The following is a 24,613-nucleotide window of genomic DNA, read 5'->3' on the forward strand; positions in this document are numbered from 1 at the left end:
TAATTGTGAATTGTCATGGGTTTCAAATAATTTTGAATATATATTTTTAAATTCAATTGGTTATTCGAATATTTCAAATTCATTTGCACCTATTTATTTAAATAATTGTTAAGAAAAACTGAAGTACAAGTCTAGAAGAGTTTTTTAAAGTAAGGAAGACGAATTCTGTCCTCCATGCATCTACACCAATTCTTGCCTCGCCCACAAAGGCAGCGGTGCCCGAATCAACAGCGGCCCTCCTTTAACAGGATGCTCGAAAGCCAAGCTCTCCGCATGAAGTTGGTGCCCTTCATACCGTGCACCCTTCCATTCATACACACCTTCATACTTTACATCCCCTCGAATAGGAATTCCAAGATACTGGCAGTGCAACCTGATCTGATGAGTCCTTCCGCTCCTTGGACATGCTCTTACTACAACCTCCGCTTTCTCCATGTCACACGAAACATCGGATTTCTCTTCCACAACAATGATGGCTTTGTCTCCACGTTTTTCCGATCCAGATAAGTTCCCATTTACTGAGATGACCTCAAACAAAGTTTCCATGTCCTTCACAGTAGATCCACCAGGGAGCGTCAGTCCTACATCTGAACTAGCATAAACTCGCCAAGCTCCATGTTTTGATCGACCATGACCGGACTTTATGATGATATTTTCCCATTTCGGAACAGTTCCTACACAGAAAGCAATGTAAGTTTTATTCACCGTGTGTTGGGCGAATGCTTTCACGAGCTTAGCCGCCACTTTATGCGACTTGGTTATGAGCGTGACGCCGCTTGTATCACGATCAAGACGATTAGCTAAATGGAGTTGCTCCCCTGAAACCAACATTTAGTTAACACGCATAGAAAGAACCATCAAGATCAGCTTAGATCTGAACTAATAAATTCATATGTGCAGTAATAGCAATTTGATTGAATGAGTGGGGCACCATTATCGTTCAGCAGCTTATGAACAGCAGATAAAACGCTTTCGCAATAGATTCCCTGAGGCTTATTCACAGCGATGAGCCATTCATCTTCGAACAGAAGCTCGGTTTTAGAGAGAGAAAAAAGTGACGATTTTGAAGAAGCTGCCAATGCTCTGTTCAACTCCAAGTTCTTGGATGTGGCGGGCGGTGGAGGGGACAGTGGCGCTGGGTAGTTGTTACCGGGCGTTAGGGTTTCCGCAGCAGCCATGGAGAAGAATCGAATGGGAATGGAGAGGGGCATTCTTGTCATTTAATGTGAGAAAGAACACATGGTTCCCAAATGGTGTGCTTTCGTGGTTGGGTTATCGGTTTCTCGATTAAAAAAAAAGGGGGTGGTAAAACGCTCATCTGGAGGGAAATTACTATTAAAGTTTGTAAAAGCATGTATTTATTATAAATTATTTACTTTTCATTATATCATTTTGTTTGTAATTTGTCTTTTTCTTCTTCTCTTGAATTCTCATTGAATACAAATATTTTCTCATTAAATTTAATATAAATGGTGTACTTTTTAGGTAGTAAATGAAACGCTGATGATATATTGCATGCATCTTTTGAACTTCTAATACATTACATATGAAAATAACTATTTTCTGTCTAATCTGACCTATTTGAGTGTTTTCAACACAATAACTTATAACGATTGAATATCTTTGTTTGATTGAAATTTTGTTACATGTTCAATGATGTCTCCGAGAGAATCTACACTATAGATTAGAAATGTGTGCGGTGGAACTTGGAAGTTTGTGTTTCTGTAGCAAGAGATTTTTATACTGGTAGAGTAGAGAGTTATGTCTCTCATCTCCCCTTGGTGTTTGCGAACAAAGAAGAGACTGTTGGGTTGTAAGTCTCAAGGAATTAATTATTCAGGAGCAAATTATGTTTCACCATCATCAGAATACGATATAAAGGCCAAGTGTAAAACAATCAGAATCGAGCCTCTAAGCATTGCAAAACTTCATTGGCATACATCTATCTATATCCACAAAATTGCCCATCCTCTGCTGCCTTTTACAAACAGTCAAATCAACGAAAATTCAAATTTGAAAGAGCGGAGTTCTACGGTATGTTGAGAATAGGAACCAGAAAAGGAAAAAATAAGTGACAAGAACAGCGAACATATCACAATTACATATATATGCGAGCTTGACTTAGTATTCATCTCTTTCAAGAACAACGAACATATCACAAAAATAAAGTTTAGTCTCTATTATTTTAAATGAAATTTACACTCTTGCTATTAGCCAATACGCAACTTTATTTCATTATACTCGTAACAGCGCACAGTGTACCTATTTGGGTGCTAATGAGTTGGGCTGCTAGGCTCATGAGTCCGATGATACGCATATCTATCTGCTGATGTTGTCTCATACCTCTTAGGTCCTGTCTTGACACACGAGAATTTCCCAAGAAGCAACTCATCTCAATATTACTCTCACTCACGCGCATTTAACCCCAACATGAACTATATCATTATCCTTGTTTTAAAAATAATTTACTTTTGTTTGATTTGTCTTTTTTCCTCGTTTTGTTTGATTTATGAACTCTATCTTTATTTTTTGGATGTTTGTTTGATTTGTCTTTTTTCATTAATTAATATATTTTAAAATAAATTGAAGAAAATTAAAGTTTACACTCTTGTTCAAAATTTTAAAGCTCTCCAATTTTTTTAGTGGATCTTATGTGAGAATGTCTCATGAATTTATATCTATGAGACGGATCGACTCGTTCCATTTACGGAGTGAAAAAACAATGTTTTTCATATGCCGAGTTGGATAAAAGACTTTCTTCACAAAATTGACATATGAAACAACATCATAAGAGTTTTTGTGCCAATTTTTAAGTCCATTTTAAGCTCATAGGAGTTTTTGTGCTAACTTTTAAGTTGAGTAAATTAACTTCCATGAATCATATAAACATTACGCGAATAATAAATTTGAAAACTCTAATAAAATTTAAAATTATATTCATTAGCGAATGAGATCTAATAAAACTATAACATACTTGAAAGGACCGTTGTGCATAAACTTATAGGAAAATAATATATTGAGTGTGTATAAAAAGTTTAGTGTTGTGCTAAAGTGTTGACAACACCAGCACACAACACGGCAGCGAAAATTAACAGTTAATAAGTGTTGCGTGTTTTCTTGAATGCTCGCAAGCGCACGATGTCAAGTTATAGTAAAATGTAATTCTGAGCACAAGTGTCGATCCCACGAGGAGTTTGTATAAAACTATATATCAATGCTTGTAATTAAAATAGTCAAGACTTTATCTAGAAAAATCAATAACCAGATTGGTTTGCTTAACCGAATTAATTGAAAACAAATGAGTAATCCAATCACCGAATTGAAGAATAACAATTAAAGAAAATATCTAGAGAAATGATTTCACCAAGTTTCCACGAAAATTATTCCAAGTTAAATTTATATTCCTGAATTCCAATTATTTAATGGCCAAGAACACTTAATTATTTTATTTCCTCTTTCCCAAGTGACGAATAAATTGCATCAATCAAACTTCGATTCAATTATTCCTAATAAAATCTAATTTTAATTGATAAATACAAATGATGTTCTTACCTAAGCCTCGCTAAAGTTATACGCCTTCCGAACGATATAAACATTCAACGATGTGTCTCTAATGATCTATAATCCTAGTCCCTCTCCCGAGTTATAGAATTAATCAAACAACAAACAATTTATGGCCAGTAAATTGCAGTGAAATAAACACAGAGAAACACAATTAAATATAAAATGGAATTCAATCATATAAAATAACCACGTCAAATTATCGTATCCACAAAGCTACATCATTCTCTAGACTGCAGAATTAGTTCATCACGAAATCCAAGAGAAAACAAGACCATTCGTAGTTCTAGACATCGCTACACAATGAAATAAAGAAGCGAATGAAAATATAACAAATCCGAAGTGTCGTTTTCGTCCCCAGATCCGTTGTTCTTCGTATTTGTGACTGTTCTTCGCACTCCGAATCTTCATCTCATGTATGCGCTCCGATTTCTCGTGTCTTACTCCAATGAGGGCTGAATCCTTTTTTCTGACCTAAGAGTCGCGCATTTATACAATTCTGGACGCACGGCGCGTGCGGTGGCGCATGATCTCACGCGGTTGCGCGTGTTGTTCTGTCGTGTGGCTTGCTGCTGCGCGCGCGCGGTCGCACGAGTTGTGGTGCTGCCGCGCGCTCCTTTTGGGAGTTCATGTTCTTCTGTGCGTGCGAGGTCGCGCATGATGTTGCGCGGTGGCGCGCAAGCTACTGGTCCTCGCCTATGCTCCTGCGCGCGCGGTTGCTGACTTGCGTGTATGTGCGCGCGGCTGCGCGTGAAGTGGCGCGGCCGCGCGCGCACCTCTGTCCGTGGGTGTGCTCTCGGCTGCGCACTACTCTGTTTTCCTAGTCCACTTGGTTTCGTGTCCACTATTTTCTCCATTCCTGAAATGCCAACAAAAACAAACCAAAAACGCATAATTATGTGTCCTGATTACTTGTTTCGTGTCCACTATTTTGATCGACACAAAATGATTAACTAGGAACATCGAATTACTTGTTTCGTGTCCACTATTTTGATCGACACAAAATGATTAACCACTTAACTAGTATTGGTTGGTGTAACCTGATTACTTGTTTCGTGTCCACTATTTTTATCGACACAAAACGATTAACTACTCGAACCGCCTCCTTGGAGTCAGAATAGATACAAACAGAAGAAACTCCCACCTGTAGACAAAGATCCATACCACAACGAATAGCCAAAATTTCAGCTGCAAGGACACTACCTGGATTACATATGATAAGAGCATGGGCACCTATTGTTACTTCTCGTGAATCTCTAATTATCGCTCCAACACTGAGTTTATTACGCCTGGTATCAAACCCCGCATCAACATCTAGTCGAAATAAGTCAGGGAGAGGCGGCTTCCATAAATGATCTGCTGAGATTTGTGAAGCACTCACAGATATAGCACACTTTAATCTAGAGTTGCGAACCGAATCTAGAAATGCATAAACCCAATCCACTCTAAATTTCATGCTCTTACCCTTAGTATCGTGCTTACGAATACAAGTTTCACGCCAAATCGCCCAGCAAAGTGTCACAAACAATTCGAATTCCTCTTGGTTAAATCTCTTTGACACATATAAAGCACAATCAAGAAAGAAAGCATCACGATGTTTTTTCAGACAGTACCAAAATGAAGTATTTTTCCAAACATCCTTAATAGCCAAACAGAAAAGAAGACAATGACTAGTAGATGCATAATGAAAATTGCACATCGAGCATGACCCATGGGTTGGAATATGATGAGAGAGCAAATTAACATCAGTCGGAATAATGTCTCTGGAAGCTTTCCACATAAATATACGAACTTTCGGTGGTAATCTGAGTTTCCAAATCTTCCGCCACCAAGTGCCAAGAGGCTGCCGAGAATTAAAAGGTGGAGTTTCCCAGCTTCCAGTCTCCAAATAGTACCCATCTTTAACCGAATAATTTCCATTCTTGCTCCCAGACCAAAATCGTATATCATCACAGCCCTGTCGGTGAAGCGGAATATTGAGGATAGCATCAATCTCACGTATAGGAAAGCATTGCCTAACCATAGACTCGTTCCATGTCCTCGTTCCAGAAATAAAGTGCGACACTCGAAGTTGATTGTCTCTAGAATGATGTAAACTGCTATGAAAGGATGGAATTGTCGGGATCCAAGGGTCTGCAAATGCCCGAATACTCTGACCATTCCCTACTCGCCAACACAACCCCCTCTGAATAATTTCTCTACTCCACAACATCGATCGCCAAACATATGATGGATTTGAGCCCACTCCTGCCTGCATAATATCTGAATTTTTAAAATATCTGCCTTTGAGAACTCGGGCCACCAAAGAATTGGGTGACTGAATGACTCTCCAAATTTGTTTTGTTAACAAGGATTTGTTGAAAGCTACCAAACTTCGAAAGCCCAAACCTCCCACACTCTTGGGTTTACATAAATTTTTCCAATTCATCCAATGCATGCCCTTGTTACCACTAGCATCTTTCCACCAAAATCATGCACAAATTTGTTCCAGTGCCTTACAAATAGAAACATGTATTTTGAAGCATGACATCGCATAGGAAGGAATAATTTGCAAAATTGATTTTATAAGCACCTCCCTTCCCCCTGTAGAATAAAGTCGATTGCTCCAGGATTTAATTTTTTGCTCAACCCGTTCTCTCAAATAACCAAATTGTAATCGTTTCTTGCGCACTGAGAATGTCGGTAGTCCCAAATAAATATCATGGCCGTGCACCATCGGTACATCCATAACATCCATAATATCAGTTTTTGTGTGTGAACATGTGCTTGGACTAAAAGTAAGAGCAGATTTATCAAAATTTACCACTTGGCCGGATGCTTTCTCATACAGATTAAGACAGTTCCAAACTTGTATATTGTCCTCACGAGTCGCCTTGAAGAATATCAGACTATCATCTGCCAAAAATAAATGAGAGATTATAGGACATGTATTTGCAATTCTAACTCCCCGGATCAAATTTCGTTCCACTGCCTTAGCGAAGAGGTGTGACAATCCTTGAGCACATAACACAAATAAATATGGAGAAAGGGGATCCCCTTGTCTCAAACCCCTGGATGGTTTGAGCATACCAAATATAGAGTGATTAATACGGAAAGAGTAAGTCACAGAAGTCACACATCTCATGATTAGCTTGACCCATTGTTCTGCAAACCCCAATTTAATCATCATATTCTGCAAGAAAATCCATTCTACCATATCGTAAGCTTTGCTCATATCTAGTTTGAGAGCTGCATAACCTGTCTTAGCCTTTCGGTTGGAACGAATCCAATGCATACATTCAAAGCCCACAATAACATTATCAAGAATAAGTCTACCGGGAATGAACGCACTTTGAAAATGATCAATTACCTTATCCAAGACAGGTCTGAATCTATTTGTGATAGCTCGAGACAAGATTTTATAACATGTATTGCACAGGCTGATAGGTCGAAAATCCTTTAATGACAGCGGTTCTTGAATTCTTGGGATAAGAGTAATAAGTGTGGCATTCCAATCAAAAAGATCTTTCTGCTCATTGAGAATAAGCAAAGTAGCCTGAGTGACGTCATTACCGATCAGTGGCCAAAACTTTTGATAAAAGAGGGCTGTGAATCCATCAAGCCCTGGAGCCTTAGAAGGATGCATATCGAAAACTGCTCTACGAACTTCATCAGCTGTGAAAGGTGCACAAAGAGTTTCATTCATTTTGTCTCTTATGACTGGTTCGGAACAATCCAGCAGTTTTGCAATATCCTCAGAAGATGGATTGGAAGATTTGAAAAGATTGCGAAAATAATCTTCAGTAATATTTTTCAAGTCTTTAAAATCAGAACACCAATCTCCATTCTTGTTCAGTAATCCCTTAATAAGATTTCTCCTTTTACGCTTAGATGCTGAAGCATGAAAGAATTTAGTGTTGCGATCACCAGACTTGAACTAATTAACCCGAGCACGTTGATTCCAATGTAGTTCTTCCTGGTCAGAGAGTCTTTCAATCCTTCTCTCCATCTCGTCGATACGGTCATGATTATTTTGAATGTGGTCAGAAGTTATTAAACTATCCAGCTCCTTATGCAGCTCACGTAATGTTCGGCCAATATGATCAAATTTAGTCCCTGCCCAAGAAGTAAGTGTCCTGCTGCATCTGTAGAGTCGCTGAGGTAGAGAATAATCTCCCTGAGAGCCTTCCCAATTATTAGTAACAATGGTTGTAAAATCCTCTTCCAAAAACCACTTGTGCTCAAAATTAAAACGCTTCGGGGAAATGTGTAAATTAAATGATGAAACCGGTCTCAATTGTACTGCAACTGGTCTATGGTCAGAACCGAAGAAACCTAAGTTCTCCAATACTGCCTCAGGGAATGTTGAATGCCACCCATAATTACAGATATACCGATCAAGCCGTGCGAAAATCAAGGCATCACCCTTTCGTCTGTTACACCAAGTGAATCTGTCTCCACGAGCTAGAATATCACATAATCCACAATCATCAAGAGTATTTGAAAATTCAGTCATCTGGGCATTAGCCCTCAACATACCCCCAAATTTTTCTGAATCAAACAAGATTTCATTAAAGTCTCCTCCAACTAACCAAGGTAGGGAGCTAAGCTCATGAATTCCTGCCAGCCTCCTAATTAGTTGCCATGATTGAGTACGCATTGATGTAACAGGGTTCCCATAAAAACCTATAAACCTCCACTGTGTCGAACCCTCTTTAACCAGACAATCAATATATCCTGCGGAAAAAGATTGAATGGAAACAGATAGAGGGGCACGCCACAATAATATCAAACCTCCCTTACGACGTGAGCTATGAACTATAAATAAGCCTTCAGATTGAAGCCAACTTGACCACCATCGACATTGTGAAGTGGTTAATTTAGTTTCTGAAATGAAAAATAAAGATGAGTCTCTTATGGCAATGAGCCTTTTTAATTCACGGATTGCACGTTGGTTCCCAAGCCCCCGTGCATTCCATACCAAGCAATTCATTGGGAGTGGTGGGGCTGCACCGCAGCCTCCGCCAGACTACTAGTATTGTTCAAACCTGAATCCATAACAGTGCGTGGACGTTTCGAAACTTCAAGAGTCTCATGTGGGAGCATCACGCGTTTTCCTTTATCCAGAGGTGTCAAATTTTCAGAGCTCCCTAGGTTGGTATTTGAATTTGCCCTGGCCATGCGTTTCCATTTTTTCTTTTGTACACTTAGGATGACTTGCATGTCAATAGTTAACAATGTTTCCCGTACAGAACATATCCCACCCATTTTCTCAGTTGCAGTATTAGTAGACATATCATATTTTTGGGGCTGATTCGGTAGTAATACCACTAAATTATCATCCGTCTCACTTTTCTCCCTTGAAGATTCTGTTCCAATAGGAGGAAAATTTGTTGGAGTCGGAATCGTGAGTGCATTTATTTCATCTGAATGCGGGTAATCTGCCGAAGGAGAACCATTACTAGTATTAGATTTAGATCTAGGATAATTGGCTTTCCTCTCCCCTGAGATCGAAGAAGCTCGAAGCCAATTGCCAAATGGGAGATTAGAGCTATCCTCTGTATGTGCTTCACAATCTCTCTGGACATGCCCAAGTTTACCACAATTATAGCAGAAGTTAGGTAGTTTTTCATATAGAAGGATGATACAAATATCCTCTTGTTCTTGCTCGGATCGAACCGAAAGGCATTGACGCAGAGGTTCGTTGATATCTAAAGAGACACGGATACGATCATATCTACCAGTGCAACTTCCTTCATCCCCTTCATCCCCTTCATCCACCTCCATCACCGTTCCCAATTTCGACCCCAGATTGCGGAGAATCGCTGACTGCATAAACACTAGAGGAACATTGTGACATTGTACCCAAACTGAAATTTCCTCAAATACCAAATCAACAGCTTTTTGTAAACCTGATGGGACTTCAAAGAGGGCCAATTTAAAATCTAACTCCGAGCAAATTTTAATTTTAAATATTAGTTTTTTAGAATTCAAAATTTGACAAATAATATTTACTTAAAAAATAATTAGTTAATTAAAAAACAAAAGAACATACAATCCAAAACAAAAAGGGAGAAAGGAAATGAGTTCTTATTCTCTCAATTCTTCTCATCCTTTTTACAATGATTCTTCTTTTCTTCATTCTTCACTCATTGGTCTTCTCTTCGATTTTTTTTCTTCCTCTACATTAAGCAAGAGAATATTGTAGTAATTTGTTTTCCTAAAAAAAGTTTCAATTTTTCACAACATTGTCAAAGATTTTAAATCAGGTGTAAGTTCTAATGTCATCTCAGTTTTTTTTATCGATTTACCGGTTTTTATTACAATGTATATATTGTAAATATAATTTTTCATATATTTCATTCCTAATTGTTCGGTCGCCCAAACATTATGGGTTCAGTCGCTTAATTCTGTTTTCAGTCGCTCAATTCTGTTTTCAGTCGCCCACTTTGATATGTTATGTCATCCGATTATATGTTAAATCATTTAATTTTTATGACATTTTTATTGCTTATTTTGTACTTCTACTAAAAATATTGTTTTTTGAAAGTGGATGGTTGGATGTATTTTTTTTAAATGTAATTGAACATTAATGATTTAGTATGAATAAATCGAAGATATTTACTATTCAATATACAAAGGTGATCAAGTTAATGTTTTGTGGACTATTTACTATATTATAGTATATTATAATCGTGTGAGTATAAAATATAAAAGTGGCGTAAAATAATTCGAAAAGCGACTGAGTGATATATGATTCTTATAATAGAAAATACGAGCAACTTCATGTTTGGAGTCTATTTACTCTATTTTAGTATAGTATAATGGAGTGATAGTGTAAAATATAAAAATAATGCCATAATACAAAAAGCGACTGAGTGATATATGAGTGATCTAATAGAACCAGTTGATGTACTAGAAAATACTGTTTTTTGGAAGTGGATGGTCGGATGTTTTTTTTAAAAAAAATGTAATTGAACATTAATGATTTAGTATGAATGAATCGAAGATATTTTGTATTATTCAATGTGTAAAAGGTGATCGAATTGATGTTTTGTGGACTATTTACTATATTATAGCATATTATAATCATATGAGTATAAAATATAAAAGTGGCGTAAAATAATTCAAAGAGCGACTGAGAGCGACTGAGTGATATATGATTCTTGTAATAGAAAATACGAGCAACTTCACGTTTGAGGTCTATTTATTCTATTTAAGTATAGCATAATGGAGTGATAGTGTAAACTATAAAAATAATGTCATAATACAAATAGTGACTGAGTGATATACGAGTGATCTAATAAAACCACTTGATGTACTAGAAAATATTGTTTTTACCTTATTTCACACTATTTTTCATTTTATAATCTCTTATCCATAAAAATATATTATAATATATTAAGTAGCATATAAAACATGAACTTACTCACTATTTTTTACTATATAACTCAGTCGCCATTCGGTCGCTTCCAGTCGCCATTCGGTCGCCCTCAGTCGTTTTTGCCTTATTTCACAATATGTTTAATTTCTTAATTTCTTATACATGAAAACATACCATAATATAGTAAATAAGATATAAAACACGAATTTGCTCACTTTGTTTTTACCATATCACTCAATCGTCATTCGCTCGCCCTCAATCGCTTTTTAGCTTATTTCACACTATTTTTCATTTTATAATCTCTTATCCATAAAAATATATCATATTATATTAAGTAGTATATAAAACATGAACTTGCTCACTATTTTTTACTATATAACTTAGTCGCCATTCGGTGCCCCTCAGTCGTTTTTGCCTTATTTCACACTATGTTTAATTTCGTAATTTCTTATCCATGAAAACGTACCATAATATAGTAAATGTGATATAAAACACGAATTTGCTCACTTTATTTTTACCATATCACTCAATCATCATTCGATCGCCCTTAATCGCTTTTTAGCTTATTTCACACTATTTTTCATCTCATAATCTCTCATCCATAAAAATATATCATAATATATTAAGTAGCATATAAAACATGAACTTGCTCACTATTTTTTACTATATAACTCAATCGCCATTCGGTCGTTCCCAGTCGCCATTCGGTCGATCTCATTCATTTTTGTCTTATTTCACACTATGTTTAATTTCATAATTTCTTATACTTGAAAACATACCATAATATAGTAAATAGGATATAAAACATGAATTTACTCACTTTGTTTTACGACATCACTCAATCGTCATTCGGTCACCCTCAATCGCTTTTTATAGCTTATTTCACATTATTTTTTATTTTATAATCTCTTATCCATAAAAATATATTATAATGTATTAAGTAGAATATAAAACTTGAACTTGCTCAATATTTTTTACTATATAACTCAGTCACCATTCGGTCGCTCTCAGTCGCGCTCAGTCATTTTTGCCATATTTCACTGTATGTTTAATTTCGTAATTTCTTATCCATGAAAACGTACCATAATATAATAAATGTGATATAAAACACGAATTTGCTCACTTTGTTTTTAACATATCACTCAATCGTCATTTGGTCGCCCTCAATCGCTTTTTAGCTTATTTCACACTATTTTTCATCTTATAATCTCTTATCCATAAAAATATATCATAATATATTAAGTAGCATATAAAACATGAACTTGCATGTTATTTTTTACTATATAACTCAATCGTCATTCGGTCGCTTCCAGTCGACATTTGGTCGCCTCAGTCATTTTTGCCTTATTTCACACTATGTTTAATTTCATAATTTCTTATCAATGAAAACGTACCATAATATAGTAAATAGGATATAAAACACCGATTTGTTCAATAGAAGAATAACAAATGAGCATCTCAAAAGAAGAAGAAGAAAACGTTAGTTTAGGTTAAAAAAAAAAAGATTCGAAAATATTAAAAATAAAGGTAAAATAGACATTTCAAAAGTGAGTGTTAATTTTTTAAATACGTCGTTGTTGAGTGTTATCTGCCTGTATTTCCCCATCAAAGATTACCATATCCTTAAAAAAAGACCAAGGTCCATCCAAAATAGAGTGACCGCGATCAATAAGAGAAGCAAAATGAAAGAGAAATATATTTTCCCCAATTACTTCGATCTGAATGGGTTTCTTCGCTTGTAAGATGCGGGGCATTTGCACACGAAAAGTCTCTCTGTTGACAGCTTTAGATGAGAAAATCTTACACACTAGACAGGAATCCAGCCGATTTTTACCTATTGAAGCCAAGTCCTCTGGAAGAACAATTGGATCTTTTTTGTTGTTTGAAGATATTTGCATAGATCGAACACATCTTGCTATTTCTTCCGGATCCATGATAATAAACTCACTGGATTAGTAACCAGTAGCATCACCTATCCACCGACAGGAACACAAGTCCCATTGAAGCTCGAAGAAGGAGCTTGCAAGAGAGAGAAAACTTACTTTTGAAAGTTCGAAATTTTCTAGTTTTACACTTTAATGTTTGGACATGTGAGTAAATATTTTTTAATAATTTATTTATTTAACCACGTATATTTTATAATTTATTATTAATAAATGAAGGTTATTATTTGAAAATTATATGAGGATCTAAATCTTCCCAGTTTGGTTTCACATGATTCTCCGGTATGGTAGAAGCGGTAGCAGATTGAATTGAATCCTGTCAAAATATGTCTTCGACCACCACAATTCACGGCCCTTCTTTTCCCCCGCTTCTCCAGGTACCTACAACTTATCTGCACTGCAATCATCAGTTTTTTCGCTTTACTTATTTACTCGTATTTTGTTTTGGAAAAGCCCACTGGTCTTCCAATGGTGGTTTCCGCTCGAATGATGAAAGGGAACATATTTGCAAAAACCCATTTGCTTCGGTTATGCACCGCCAACACAAGCAACAATGTGAGCCTTTGCTGCTCACTTTTTTCTTTCTCCTCCATTTGTTTATTTTGGGTCGAAAAGAAGGGATTTTTGGTTTTACTTTTGTAAACTTATGGGTTTCAATTGTTTTTCTTGGGGGAACATAATTCACGAGCGATTTGAATACGAATCTATTCAGTGGATAAAAACTCGACATGCTTTTTTAATACATTGACACTCCTACAAATGTTTAGCACATTTTCAGTCCAACATGTGTCAGTGCGACTTGTTTAATGCTCATTTATTGGCTGTTTCTCAGTTAGTTATGTAATCGCACCTGCTACATTCTATCCATGTTACACATTTGTTGCCGATGCGTTTTAGAATATATCAAAACCAGAATAGTTGATGGATGGAATACATGAACTTGACAAGGGTGATTTAGTTAAATGATTGCTAATACATCACAATGCTCATTGACGAATATGTTTAATTGATTTTCTTCTCCATCGCTAGAATATTATTGCATCCAAAATCTAATAGGAGGTTGATAGACTGGTAACTATTAAAATTTGCTTCTTTCTGGCCTCTGGTGCATTTTTCATTTTGTATATGCCCCTCTAATACGTATTATCGGTGCAACGGTAGATCCATAACTCTGCAGATTTTGACAAGACTGCGGAGGAAGAAGGTATTTATTATAGTATGTGAAATAGCTCAATAACTTTGATGAATACATGATGCATATTTCCCGCTTAATTTAAATCTCCACTTATTAGGTTCGAGTGGGAAGGACAGAGATTCTGAAGCAACCTTAGCCAATCAGTACTTCCCACCTTTTGAATTCTATCGAAGAATATTATTTTCATGGCTCGTGTAATAATTTTTAACATCTCACTATTTTTCGAAAGTGATCCACGGAGCAGTATGTATCCTTTCCATTTTGCTGATTGTTTTGGGGCTAAGTATTGTTGTTTCTGCGTATAGATCAATACTGTATCTTGAATTGTCTATAGTGCATGCTTTCTGCCACTTTTATGCCTCCAGACAATTACTTAAGATAGTCTCGTGTATTAAAGTGTTTGCTTATGTGTTTCTAAAAGAGAAGAAGCATCCCTTTTCTTTCAGATGTTATTTCACTTTCTTGTTTGTTGAACTTTTCAGGATATTGACGAGACTGAAGAGATATGGTATCTCAGGAGTCTTGTCCTATGGCCTGCTAAATACCGCATATTATCTTCCTACTTTTCTCGTGGTCTGGTGAGTAGTTTGTTTTTTCTAAAGTAGTTGAATAGTTTGGATTTTTTGAATAAAAAGTAGAAAAAATGGATACACCTACCAAATTGTTCGCATATTTTGTCATTAGGTCAAAATTTTCATACTGATCTTGTATATACTGTAAGCATTTTGATGAGATGATATGTCTTAGCCAACCTTCTTCTTTCTTCATTTTGGTATACACTTTTACAAGTTTCCAGCAGTTGAAGTACTGTGATCTTGATGCATTGTAATTATAAATAATAGTTTGCTCCCAAGAAAAGGATCAAGGAAAAGAAAACACAAGAAATAAAGATTCTCATTAAACTGAGTGCATATAAAACAATCTATCTAATTTCTCTTCGCTGGACACAGCTCCAATTGATATACTTATCGCTTCTGCTCTATGTCGTATTTCAAAAAAGTAGAATTCTGAAGCAGCAGCACATTTGTCGATTAGAAAGCAGAATTCTAAGTGCCATTGTACGTAGCAGATGAGAAGTGGAACAAAGTAAGGCAGACTGGTCTGCTGACAAGCTTTCAAGAAGAAATAAAGTTATAAAGTAAAATAAGCATATCAGAGAAATTATACAGACTGCAGCAATAGCTGCGAAGTAAGCATACTGAGCTGTAAGAAAACGGCATTGTCAAGGAAAGAAGTGACCAGAGGCAGGAACCTATTGCTGAGCTGGGCTAATGGGCAACTCTATTATTCAAAGCAGATAAGGCCTTTAATTCCATCCAACAAAGGTGACCGCAATTCCAAGTATGGATCTTGTGAGGTCTGTACCTTGCTAAGATAATTGGATATAAAATTTTAAGGATGTATCATCATTCATGGTGTTAGGGCGAGAAATTTAGACCCGTGAAATAGAAGCTTGCTCTTTGGTCATAGCAAATATTATTCAATTACACCCCCTTCTTAGTGTGGTGTCACAAACAAGTTGTTTGCTGGTACATAAGAATAGCGCTAGCTAAAAGGCATTCTGCAAGACTTCCTAGTTAATAAGGACTTGGGCTCGTACATTTAATAGCGGTCCTTTCTTTTTCTTTACGCTTTCTACATTTTCCTGGCTACATACTGCAAGGTTGCATATAATTATGCCCACAAAAATCACTTGCTTCATAGGTTCTATGTCACTCCAGCGCCTGGAAGAATGGGTTATCTGGCAGCTGTTGAAAGGTAAAATTTTCTTTTAATTGCTTCTTGCATGTTCAAATAAAATAATAGGTTTGGTTATTTGCAGGTTTCTCAAAGTAATGGGCATGGTGTGGGCAGGGAGCCAAGTAACTAAACTCGTGAGAGCTGGAGGGTGAGCTGCTTGTGTGGTCTAGCATTTCTTCACCTCTCATATCCTCTGCAACACACGAATATCTATGATTAGTTGTTTAACTTTATGTTAGATTAGAAACCTTTGTCTCCATTGATATAATCGACTCAAAACAATAAAACAAGTTTATCATGTCATTCCTGCAATTTTTTATGATGATTCATTGGTGTTTAAACGGTAGCTAAGAATGTTAAACAATGAATCGTACTTTTTCAATGGGGCAGTCATGCTTATTTGATTTGATGAAAGTTTGAGAATACAGAATAAGAAGGTTTAGAATTGGATTTACTTTTGAAAGTTTTTTTAGCATTCAATTCATTTCAAGTTTTAGGTTATTTAGATATCTTTGTTGATGATGAACGCAAACGAAACGACAAAAGAAACATTTAAATGGGCAGCCTGGTGTTTTTTTACGTTCCCCTTTCGTCATTCACTGACATTTATCTATACGATTCAATGGCAGAAAGTATAGTTTTTCGACTTGATCTCTCCGAGTGTAGATATTTAAAATGGAGATCAAGTGAAACATCTCGGGTTATATGGCTATTTTCCTCTATTTTTTCACGTGGACCTGGAATATTAGAAATGTATTTTAATCTGCAGAAATTATTTGGTTATCCCATCACATGGTCCTTGCAGTTGGGATTAATATTGAGTGCTTGGCCTTATTTTGCTGTTTCCTCAGCAGTTTCCTTGTGATGTGATTCACTTTTTTGTGATTTAAACCTCACCAACAAAATTTTGACTCCGAATCTCTCTGCACTAAAAAAATATCATGTGTTAGATCTTTTTTTTTAATCACTGGAAAAGTAACATATATGTTCTCTTACTAACAGGGCTCTTGCACTTGCTCCGATTGTGGATAAAGGATTATCATGGTTCACTGTCAAGTTTAAGCTTGAGTCCCAAACAAAGGTAGGCAAACCATTCACTTATTATATAAGCTTTTGAATTTAGTACTACCTGATATTGCCTTTTCTGCAGGCATTTATGGTCATTACTGGATTTTGTTTCGGGTTGGCCTTCTTAACATTTCTTATAGTGACCATACTCTGTGCATAATGTTTTTTCTTTCCTATCCATTAGTTTGTTATAGCATCATTTCCAGCAAATTGACAGTGAGTGGCTCCTCTCCTATGCGTTCTGGAAACCTCTTCGCATCGTGGACTGCATGAGATACAAATGGTTTGGATTCAAAGCATTATGTAGGCATCAATTTGGCTTAAAGTATGTGCTCAACTTCTTCTAACGTGCCATCGGCATATTGTTCAATTTATTCCCTGAAATTGTGATATAAGTCAAACATCACAGTTTGCATTTCGTTTTGCATTGCCCAGTAAAATGCAACTCTGGCCATGTTCTATTTAACTGAAATTCTTAAATATTCATTAAAAAAACGTCAGATATTTTATTATCGTTATATATGGAAGCTGCTGAATTGGTTCTTATTCAAAAATCATTGCCAAATATAGATTGGGCTTTGAAGTGGGAAAAAGAGATAAATGTTGTAAGGATCCATCCCACGTACATATAATGCATCTGTGCTTCAATGAAGATGCCCTCTGAATGTTAATCGATCTTGATAGGTTTTGAATTCTTATCATATCTACCGTGTTTTCAAATCTTCAAAGCAACTAATTTGTATTCTTCAAATGGAGCAAATAACAAATTATCCAGAAGACTTGAGACATAATTTCAGAAATAAGGAATACTTATTGCCGATGATTATTTACTATCTTTTAATTGCTCAAGAGATGAATCCAAGTGAATTATGGTTAAATTTTTGTAAATTTGCTCATATTCTATGGATGAATTTAAGTCTCATCTTAAATCTTAATTCTATATTTGTGGAAAAAAGGTAATACATGGGGTGAGAGTGGGGCACTCCGATTCGTTATTTTGTGTCCTAGTTTGGTACATTTAAGTTGAACTAGCATGGTGCAAATCCAACGTATCAATTATATTATAAAAATTAAAAAATATTGATTTTCTAAAAAATAATTTGAATCATTTTGTTATTTATCTGAGCTTAATTTTTTTTATCATATTAGACGATTTATAAGAACTTATATAAATTACTTTCAAAATTGTTTCTCAAATTAAAATTCAAACAGTTGATTTTATGTTATATAATAAATTGTAATGAATATAATATATAGAAGAAAATGAACTGAAACAAATTTTTTAAAAAAATTATATATTCAAACACCATGTAAAAAGCATAATAATCTAAAAATCAAAAAATTATAGATTTTATCGATTTATAAATCATAATATACAAAAGCGAAGCATACTAAAGACAAAATAATTATCGATTTTAAATCACTGTGACTAACTCATAGTAACAATATTAAAACAAATGAAATAGTAATATTGATAATAAAATATAACTCATAATATTTAATTTAACCTCTTAAAGAATTTTTTAATTTTTATTTTTACAATTCTATATCATGGATAATAAATTCTATATATCGATATTTCGTAGACTAACATTGATGACTATTAATTTCTTTTTAAATAAGTTTTAAAATATTAAATAAATCAACATATGTAAAGAAATGCACATTCAAATAAGATTATATGGTAAATATCAAAGAAACTCATATAATAATTATTAAATATAGATTTTAAACTATCGGTATGATTTTCACCATTAAAATTTGAAATATAACAAAAGAAATAAACTTTCATAAAACAATGGTATTTTTGTATCTATTGAATTAATTAGTTTGATTTCAAAATAATTAAATAAAGATATTAAATATCATATATAAAAATTCTGATACTTTGACAAATGATAATCAATGATCATTATAATTATATTTATTATAAGGATTATATCATATATTATTTTTACAGCAGTGAATAAGTTAGAGTCTTTTTATTGCTCACCAACCCCAACCCGAAAAAATCGGGGATCTCATCCCCGTTTCGGGTCTTTCCCGCAGGGTCCCAAACCCCTGGGGAAAGTTGTCGTCCCTAATACCTTCTATGCCCAATATATATTTGCTTAAAACAGTAAACTAAGAAAACTTTATTTCCAACAATTTTATTAAATGGAGATTCATTTTCTTAAATTAATAATTGAAATATCATTATTCTATATCAGAAAAGAGAAAAAATATCACCATTCTATATTAATATTCAGTGTCATGTATCATCATAATCATTATCCTCTCATTTTTTTAGAATTACATTTGCTAAGTTTCGAAGCTATTAACAGAAAATTTGAATCTATTTTCACTATATATTTATATTTTAAGATATTTCTTATTATCGTTTGAAAAATAAAAGCATGTACACTACTGATGAATTATATATATATATATATATATATATATATATATTGGACATTAAAAAGTTAATAAATTTGAATTAGAATAAATTATAATTATGTAAGTATAATAATATTTTTCAATTCAATTGATTATTATTAGAAGGTTATCAATAAATTAGATTCATATTGTGCTAACTTCTTCAAATTTTTCCTTTTTTTTGTTAATTAAAAACAATAAAATTTTAAATCACAAAATGGTGAAGCGTGAGATAATAAATAATAATGAGATAGTAATAACAACAGATAATCAATTTTTATTAATTATTAATCGGGAATGTCAAATTGCGACTCATGGTAATAAGAAATATTTTACAGGTGTCAGATGAATGATGATAATGTCATATTTAATAATGGTCTAACCTTTTTTTCATATTTTAAAATTTATTATATCATATTAATTTTAGTGATATAGTTATCATAACTTATTTGTTTTATAATTGTAAATAGATAAAATTATCTATTACTCTATACAAATTCAAAGGCACCACAAAGATAGAAATTTAAAATTTTAACATAAAATATAGAAAATTAATTATAAACTATTTTCTTCATCTCATTTAAATTCTAATTTGTATATATTATTTGCACAACTGGTGATTCTCATTACACCAACCACAAAAACTCTTGTGAGACGGTCTCACGAATCAATTTCAGTGTGTCGAATATCTTATTTGGGTCATCCATGAAAAAATATTACTTTTTATACTAATTGTATTACTTTTTATTGTGAATATCGGTATGATTGACTCGTCTCACATATAAAAATTCGTGAGACCGTCTCACAAAAGGCTTACTCTACACCAACATAACTTCCAATTTAGTTATGGTAACGTTATACTAAGAATTATTTGTAGGAATATATTGTTCTTACTCCTTTTTGATTTGTGTCGTTTTTTAAAACAATTTCATAATAATTTTATTTATGTATCATTTGACTCTACTTTTTTTTCATATAATAGATGTTGTCATTGATTTTTTTTAGAAAAAATAAGCTGAAAATTATCAATTGTGATAGCATATGTGAATAAGCTTAAAATAATTTTTTTGTTCAGATTAAATGTTAATTGATTTTTTTTTATTTAACGTTTGATTAACTTTTTTCAATATAATTGTCATTATATACTTGTATGTAAATAACTCTACAAGTACTAATAAAATGTCATGGAATTATTGTTATGATTGAGTACTATTTGATAATATATAAATATGGGAAGGCTTAAATAAAATAGAATATACGAAAGTAATTAAAACAATTAATCATTCAATTTATTTTATTTATTATCAAAATTAGTGGGAAAAAACTAATAAAAAAATTGATTGATTTTATACATATTTCTTTCTCATTTTAACAACTGTACAACAATATTTTTCTAGTATCATATCATCTAATGTATGTGGATGAACGATTCATTTACACTTTTATAGATACTTCTGATTCAAATGTATTAATTTTTTATTAATATTATTTAAATTCATAATTAAATTTAGGTTTATAATATATTATATTTGTTCATGCATTTAGAAATTAATAGTTTGACAAAATAAATTTAAAATTTTGATTAAATATAATTTTATTTTCAATTCAAATCGTTTTATTTAATTTAAAAGTAATAATGATTATTTTAATTTTTAAATTTTTTCATTTGTCAATATTTAATTTAGAATTTATTTGAATGACTCTTCATTCAAAACATTCAGATACTTTATCATGGGTTTTTCATATATATAAGTTTTTGAAGTTTTTTTAAAATCTAATTATATTAAATTTTATTTTTAATAATTCATTGAATGTATTCAAATGATAGTGAAATAGAACAATAAATAACGTAAATAATTTAATTTAGAATTTAATGAAAGTCCAAGAAAATTATTAAAATTAAAAAATAATTGATATTAATATTAAGTAAATTTAATAGTATGTTTTTTTTTTAAAAAGTAGCTCAAACATTTAAGAACATGGAGATGACTTATTTGCTATATATAAATTAAAATATGAATATAACTCAACTTTATTTCTCACGCTCCGAAGCGGGAAAGATGCGGGAGTCGATCCAGGACGAACGTATCATGATTTTCTTGAAGAAAACCCAACGCGAATCACTGAAAATCGAGGGGCAAAGTGGCTGGTGGAAGAGAATTCTAAGAACCCTAAGTTTTTTTTTTTTTAAAAAAAGAAATGAAATTGCAAGGATGTTTGTGTATATGAGAAACCGATGGGGTGTGTGTGTGAGAATGTGTGTGCGCGTGAGTTTTAAATAATTAGGGGAAGAAAAATTGCTTAATTCATAATTAAAAATGTTAATTAAAAGTTACTCCACACCAACTTTCACAAAATCCTCTGATTAAAATAAATTACACCATTGATAAACTTTAAGAGTTTAAAATCTTAATATCACCTAGTAAATAAATTAGGCTTTAAAAATGCTTAGAAACTAAATAAATCATTTAAAATGCCTCAATCCTAATTTAAAATAAAATACCACATTTTAAAATCACCAAAATCATCGCCGGTCTATCTTCCTCGATCTCGTATCGAATAGTCGTCTGAAACATGAAACTCAAGAAAATATTTTAACGTGTATCACATAAACATAAATAATTTTAAAAAAAATGCAAATTCATAAATCATGCACCGCTAAAATCACTTTAAACTTAATTAAATAATTTAATAATTAAATAAATGCATGTGTTTGACGTGTACTGATTTTGGGCTCTATAGAATTAATTAGTTTGATTTCAAAATAATTAAATAAAGATATTAAATATCATATGTAAAAATTCTGTTACTTTGACGAATGCTAATCAATTATCATTATAATTATATTTATTATAAGGATTATATCATATATTGTTTTTACGGTACAAAATAACTTAGAGTCTTTTTATTACTCATTAAATCTCTTTTCATTAATTACATATTCAAAGTTTTGATTGATGATTGATTTTACAAGCAATACATGTAATTTTTTATTTACACAATTTAATAAAATAATTATGGCTATAACATATATATTCGTTATAGATGATTTTTTCATATATTTTTGAAATCGTACTATCTTTTAAAATCAAATTAACTCTTTACTTTCAATTCTTTGTTAAAAAGCTCATAAAATATGTTAGTTATTCTACTGTTGCACATATAGTTATAAAATTTTCATATATCTTTTTGATACTATAATTTATTACTTAATTAGAAATTACACTAAAAATATAATTACAAAATCACAATAAAATAATTGAAAAAAAAATATAGAGAAAAAATTAAAAAGATAAAACATTTAAATGTAGTATAAAGCTGAGTTATTTGATGATATTCCGTGCTGTTGCACCAAGCCAGAGAAATAAATACAAAACCAATCTGTATTGGTGGGTTTTATAGGAATTATATTCAAGTGTTTGAAGCAAATACCTGGAAAACCCCCCCACTCCTCACAAGGAAGGCTTGAAATTCTGTCATAAATACCAATGTGTAGTGAGTACACCAAATGTATTACAAGCGTATGTTTAAGTATTGGATCCATAATCTGATGAATTGTTGGCCACAAGCTATGATTGGGCACAGATAAGTAACCCCAGAGTGCGTTTTATTGAGATTTTACTCTCATTTTTTAATGCTGAGATAACCAAAAGTAATAATATAATTTGCAATTATGTTTTTATCATAAATTTGGAACGTTGCTATATTATTGCTTATTCAATGCAGTACCATTGTAACAGTTATATGAAAAAATTCAAATAATTAAAGATTGATTAAAACCATATAGATGTAAAATAATTATATTTTGAATAATTGATTTAAAGAAGACCAAGAAATCTGGTAAACAAAAGCTTGTTAAAGAAAGCTAGAACAATGAATACAATTGCCTAGGAGATGATACCGCTGTATGCTTATGTTTCTTGCTCAGATTCCACAGGCTGCAAAATTTCTGGAGCTGGTGTTTCGGTTAACGACGCTTCAGTTAGAGTAGGTACAGATGCTTTAAGATTACCTTGAAGCTCAAACTTATTGATGTAATAGCTAAGGGACGGCCCCAAGTAATCTGTGGTCAGCGTGGCAGGTTGATTCTTGCCAACTAGGAGAAGTATGGAGGCAGCTGCAGCAACAAATACTAGAGCAATGCCAGCAACAACAGTCACTGTGTTCCCCGATCCATCAGCAGAAGAACCTGCGGCTCCAGAGCTGATAGCACTTTCTGCCACATAAACTGCAGGCTGAGCATATGAAAAACAATTAGATACAGTATTTTTACAGGTTTGGACATTGAATTGTAGCACGAAAACAAGGACTAGAAATGAGCGGTCAAAGAGATATTAGTCAAGCGATCTAGGCAAATTGCATTTTCAGTTTCTTACTTGACTTCATTGCATGATAATTAGCACAGCGAAAACATAAAAATTACCACAACCTTGTACTAAAGTACTGAAGACTAAAACTTGGATTAATCTTAGAGAGAAATTCATGATGTACTAACCTCGACAGAATATATATTCGTCTGGCCTGCTGTGTCCTTCTCTACATACCCAGTCCAACCTCGTTTACGGGGTGGAAATGTACCAACGACTTTTGTCTTGTCACCAGCTAGCCATTCCACGCTGACTTTTCCAACCTGTTAATTTAATTGAATTCATTGTTGTTCTTCTCAATTAACTACAAAGCACAAACATTTCCCCCTAAAACTATTTCAAGAATTGGATATAATAAATAAGCAATCACTGCTAAACACGCATATATAGATTAGAAGCTTAATTAAGAATCAGCCAGCCATTCATCAGAGATGGAGAGAAACAGACCTCTTTGTCGGGGGCACATTCTTCAACATTGCAATCAGAACTTTCATCAGAAGAAGCCCTGATGATCTTGAAAGTCTTCTTCCGCTGCTCCAGCTTTGTGCGGTAATTCTTGAACAGCAATCTGCTGCTGCTAGCTGATAGGACACACGCCATGAATCAAACAAATCGCATTTGTGTGTAGTAGAGGAATTGCTCTGATAAGTGATAATGAAGAATATATATATGTGGTTGGCTTCATCAAGCCAATCCAACCCTGTTCTGATGACCATATTTTTCGATATTTTTATATTTTACATTCCTACCCTCTTAAATTTCTTTTTTAATAATTAGTGCAAAATTTATTCGATAATTGTGTTTCTAAATCATCTTAATAAATTTTTTTTTGGTAAAGCTAATTTAAACAATCATAACAGTATATCAGCTTTAAAATTTTCTATAATTCTAATCTATCTTTTAATTAATTTTTTTATGTAATAGATCATTTGCTTATTTAATATTTCTGAAAATATGTATT

The 24,613-nt window shown here is 33.2% G+C and overlaps 4 protein-coding genes across 9 annotated transcripts; 1 reads left to right on the forward strand and 3 right to left on the reverse strand.

Annotated features, from left to right (window-relative positions):
- Positions 1–69: 69 nt before the first annotated feature.
- On the reverse strand, positions 70–1,304 carry LOC142540017 (RNA pseudouridine synthase 1). The gene is made up of 2 exons (XM_075645856.1): positions 932–1,304; positions 70–818 (listed from the first exon to the last, which is right to left on the reverse strand). The coding sequence occupies exons 1-2, from the start codon at positions 1,218–1,220 to the stop codon at positions 181–183; spliced, it is 927 nt and encodes a 308-aa protein (XP_075501971.1). The 5' UTR covers positions 1,221–1,304; the 3' UTR covers positions 70–180.
- A 3,064-nt stretch (positions 1,305–4,368) lies between these two features.
- LOC142538372 (uncharacterized) lies at positions 4,369–12,858 on the reverse strand. Its single transcript, XM_075643704.1, has 6 exons — positions 12,495–12,858; positions 8,589–9,452; positions 7,495–8,277; positions 6,134–7,434; positions 4,602–5,812; positions 4,369–4,420 (listed from the first exon to the last, which is right to left on the reverse strand). The coding sequence occupies exons 1-6, from the start codon at positions 12,856–12,858 to the stop codon at positions 4,369–4,371; spliced, it is 4,575 nt and encodes a 1,524-aa protein (XP_075499819.1).
- LOC142540019 (uncharacterized) lies at positions 12,518–17,613 on the forward strand. Of its 3 annotated transcripts, XM_075645859.1 has the most exons (10): positions 12,518–13,014; positions 13,159–13,244; positions 13,321–13,422; positions 14,029–14,071; positions 14,160–14,205; positions 14,545–14,640; positions 15,767–15,820; positions 15,885–15,950; positions 16,805–16,883; positions 16,953–17,449. In XM_075645859.1, exons 2-10 carry the CDS (start codon positions 13,194–13,196, stop codon positions 17,028–17,030), a joined length of 615 nt encoding a protein of 204 aa, XP_075501974.1. In that variant the 5' UTR covers positions 12,518–13,014; positions 13,159–13,193; the 3' UTR covers positions 17,031–17,449. The 3 variants fall into 3 exon arrangements, with proteins under 3 accessions (XP_075501974.1, XP_075501975.1, XP_075501973.1); XM_075645860.1 differs by lacking the exon at positions 12,518–13,014 and having other exon boundaries at positions 13,076–13,244; positions 17,088–17,613; XM_075645858.1 differs by lacking the exon at positions 12,518–13,014 and having other exon boundaries at positions 13,077–13,244; positions 16,953–17,429.
- Positions 17,614–22,569: 4,956 nt separating this feature from the next.
- On the reverse strand, positions 22,570–24,351 carry LOC142540020 (protein MAINTENANCE OF PSII UNDER HIGH LIGHT 1-like). 4 transcript variants are annotated; one of them, XM_075645864.1, is made up of 5 exons: positions 24,100–24,351; positions 23,781–23,915; positions 23,282–23,520; positions 23,167–23,251; positions 22,570–22,758 (listed from the first exon to the last, which is right to left on the reverse strand). In XM_075645864.1, exons 1-4 carry the CDS (start codon positions 24,250–24,252, stop codon positions 23,197–23,199), a joined length of 582 nt encoding a protein of 193 aa, XP_075501979.1. In that variant the 5' UTR covers positions 24,253–24,351; the 3' UTR covers positions 22,570–22,758; positions 23,167–23,196. The 4 variants fall into 4 exon arrangements, with proteins under 4 accessions (XP_075501979.1, XP_075501977.1, XP_075501978.1 ...); XM_075645862.1 differs by having other exon boundaries at positions 23,167–23,520; XM_075645863.1 differs by lacking the exon at positions 22,570–22,758 and having other exon boundaries at positions 23,070–23,251.
- Positions 24,352–24,613: the final 262 nt, after the last annotated feature.

Source organism: Primulina tabacum, chromosome 3, assembly GCF_025594145.1.
Source record: "Primulina tabacum isolate GXHZ01 chromosome 3, ASM2559414v2, whole genome shotgun sequence".
NCBI lineage: Eukaryota > Viridiplantae > Streptophyta > Magnoliopsida > Lamiales > Gesneriaceae > Primulina > Primulina tabacum.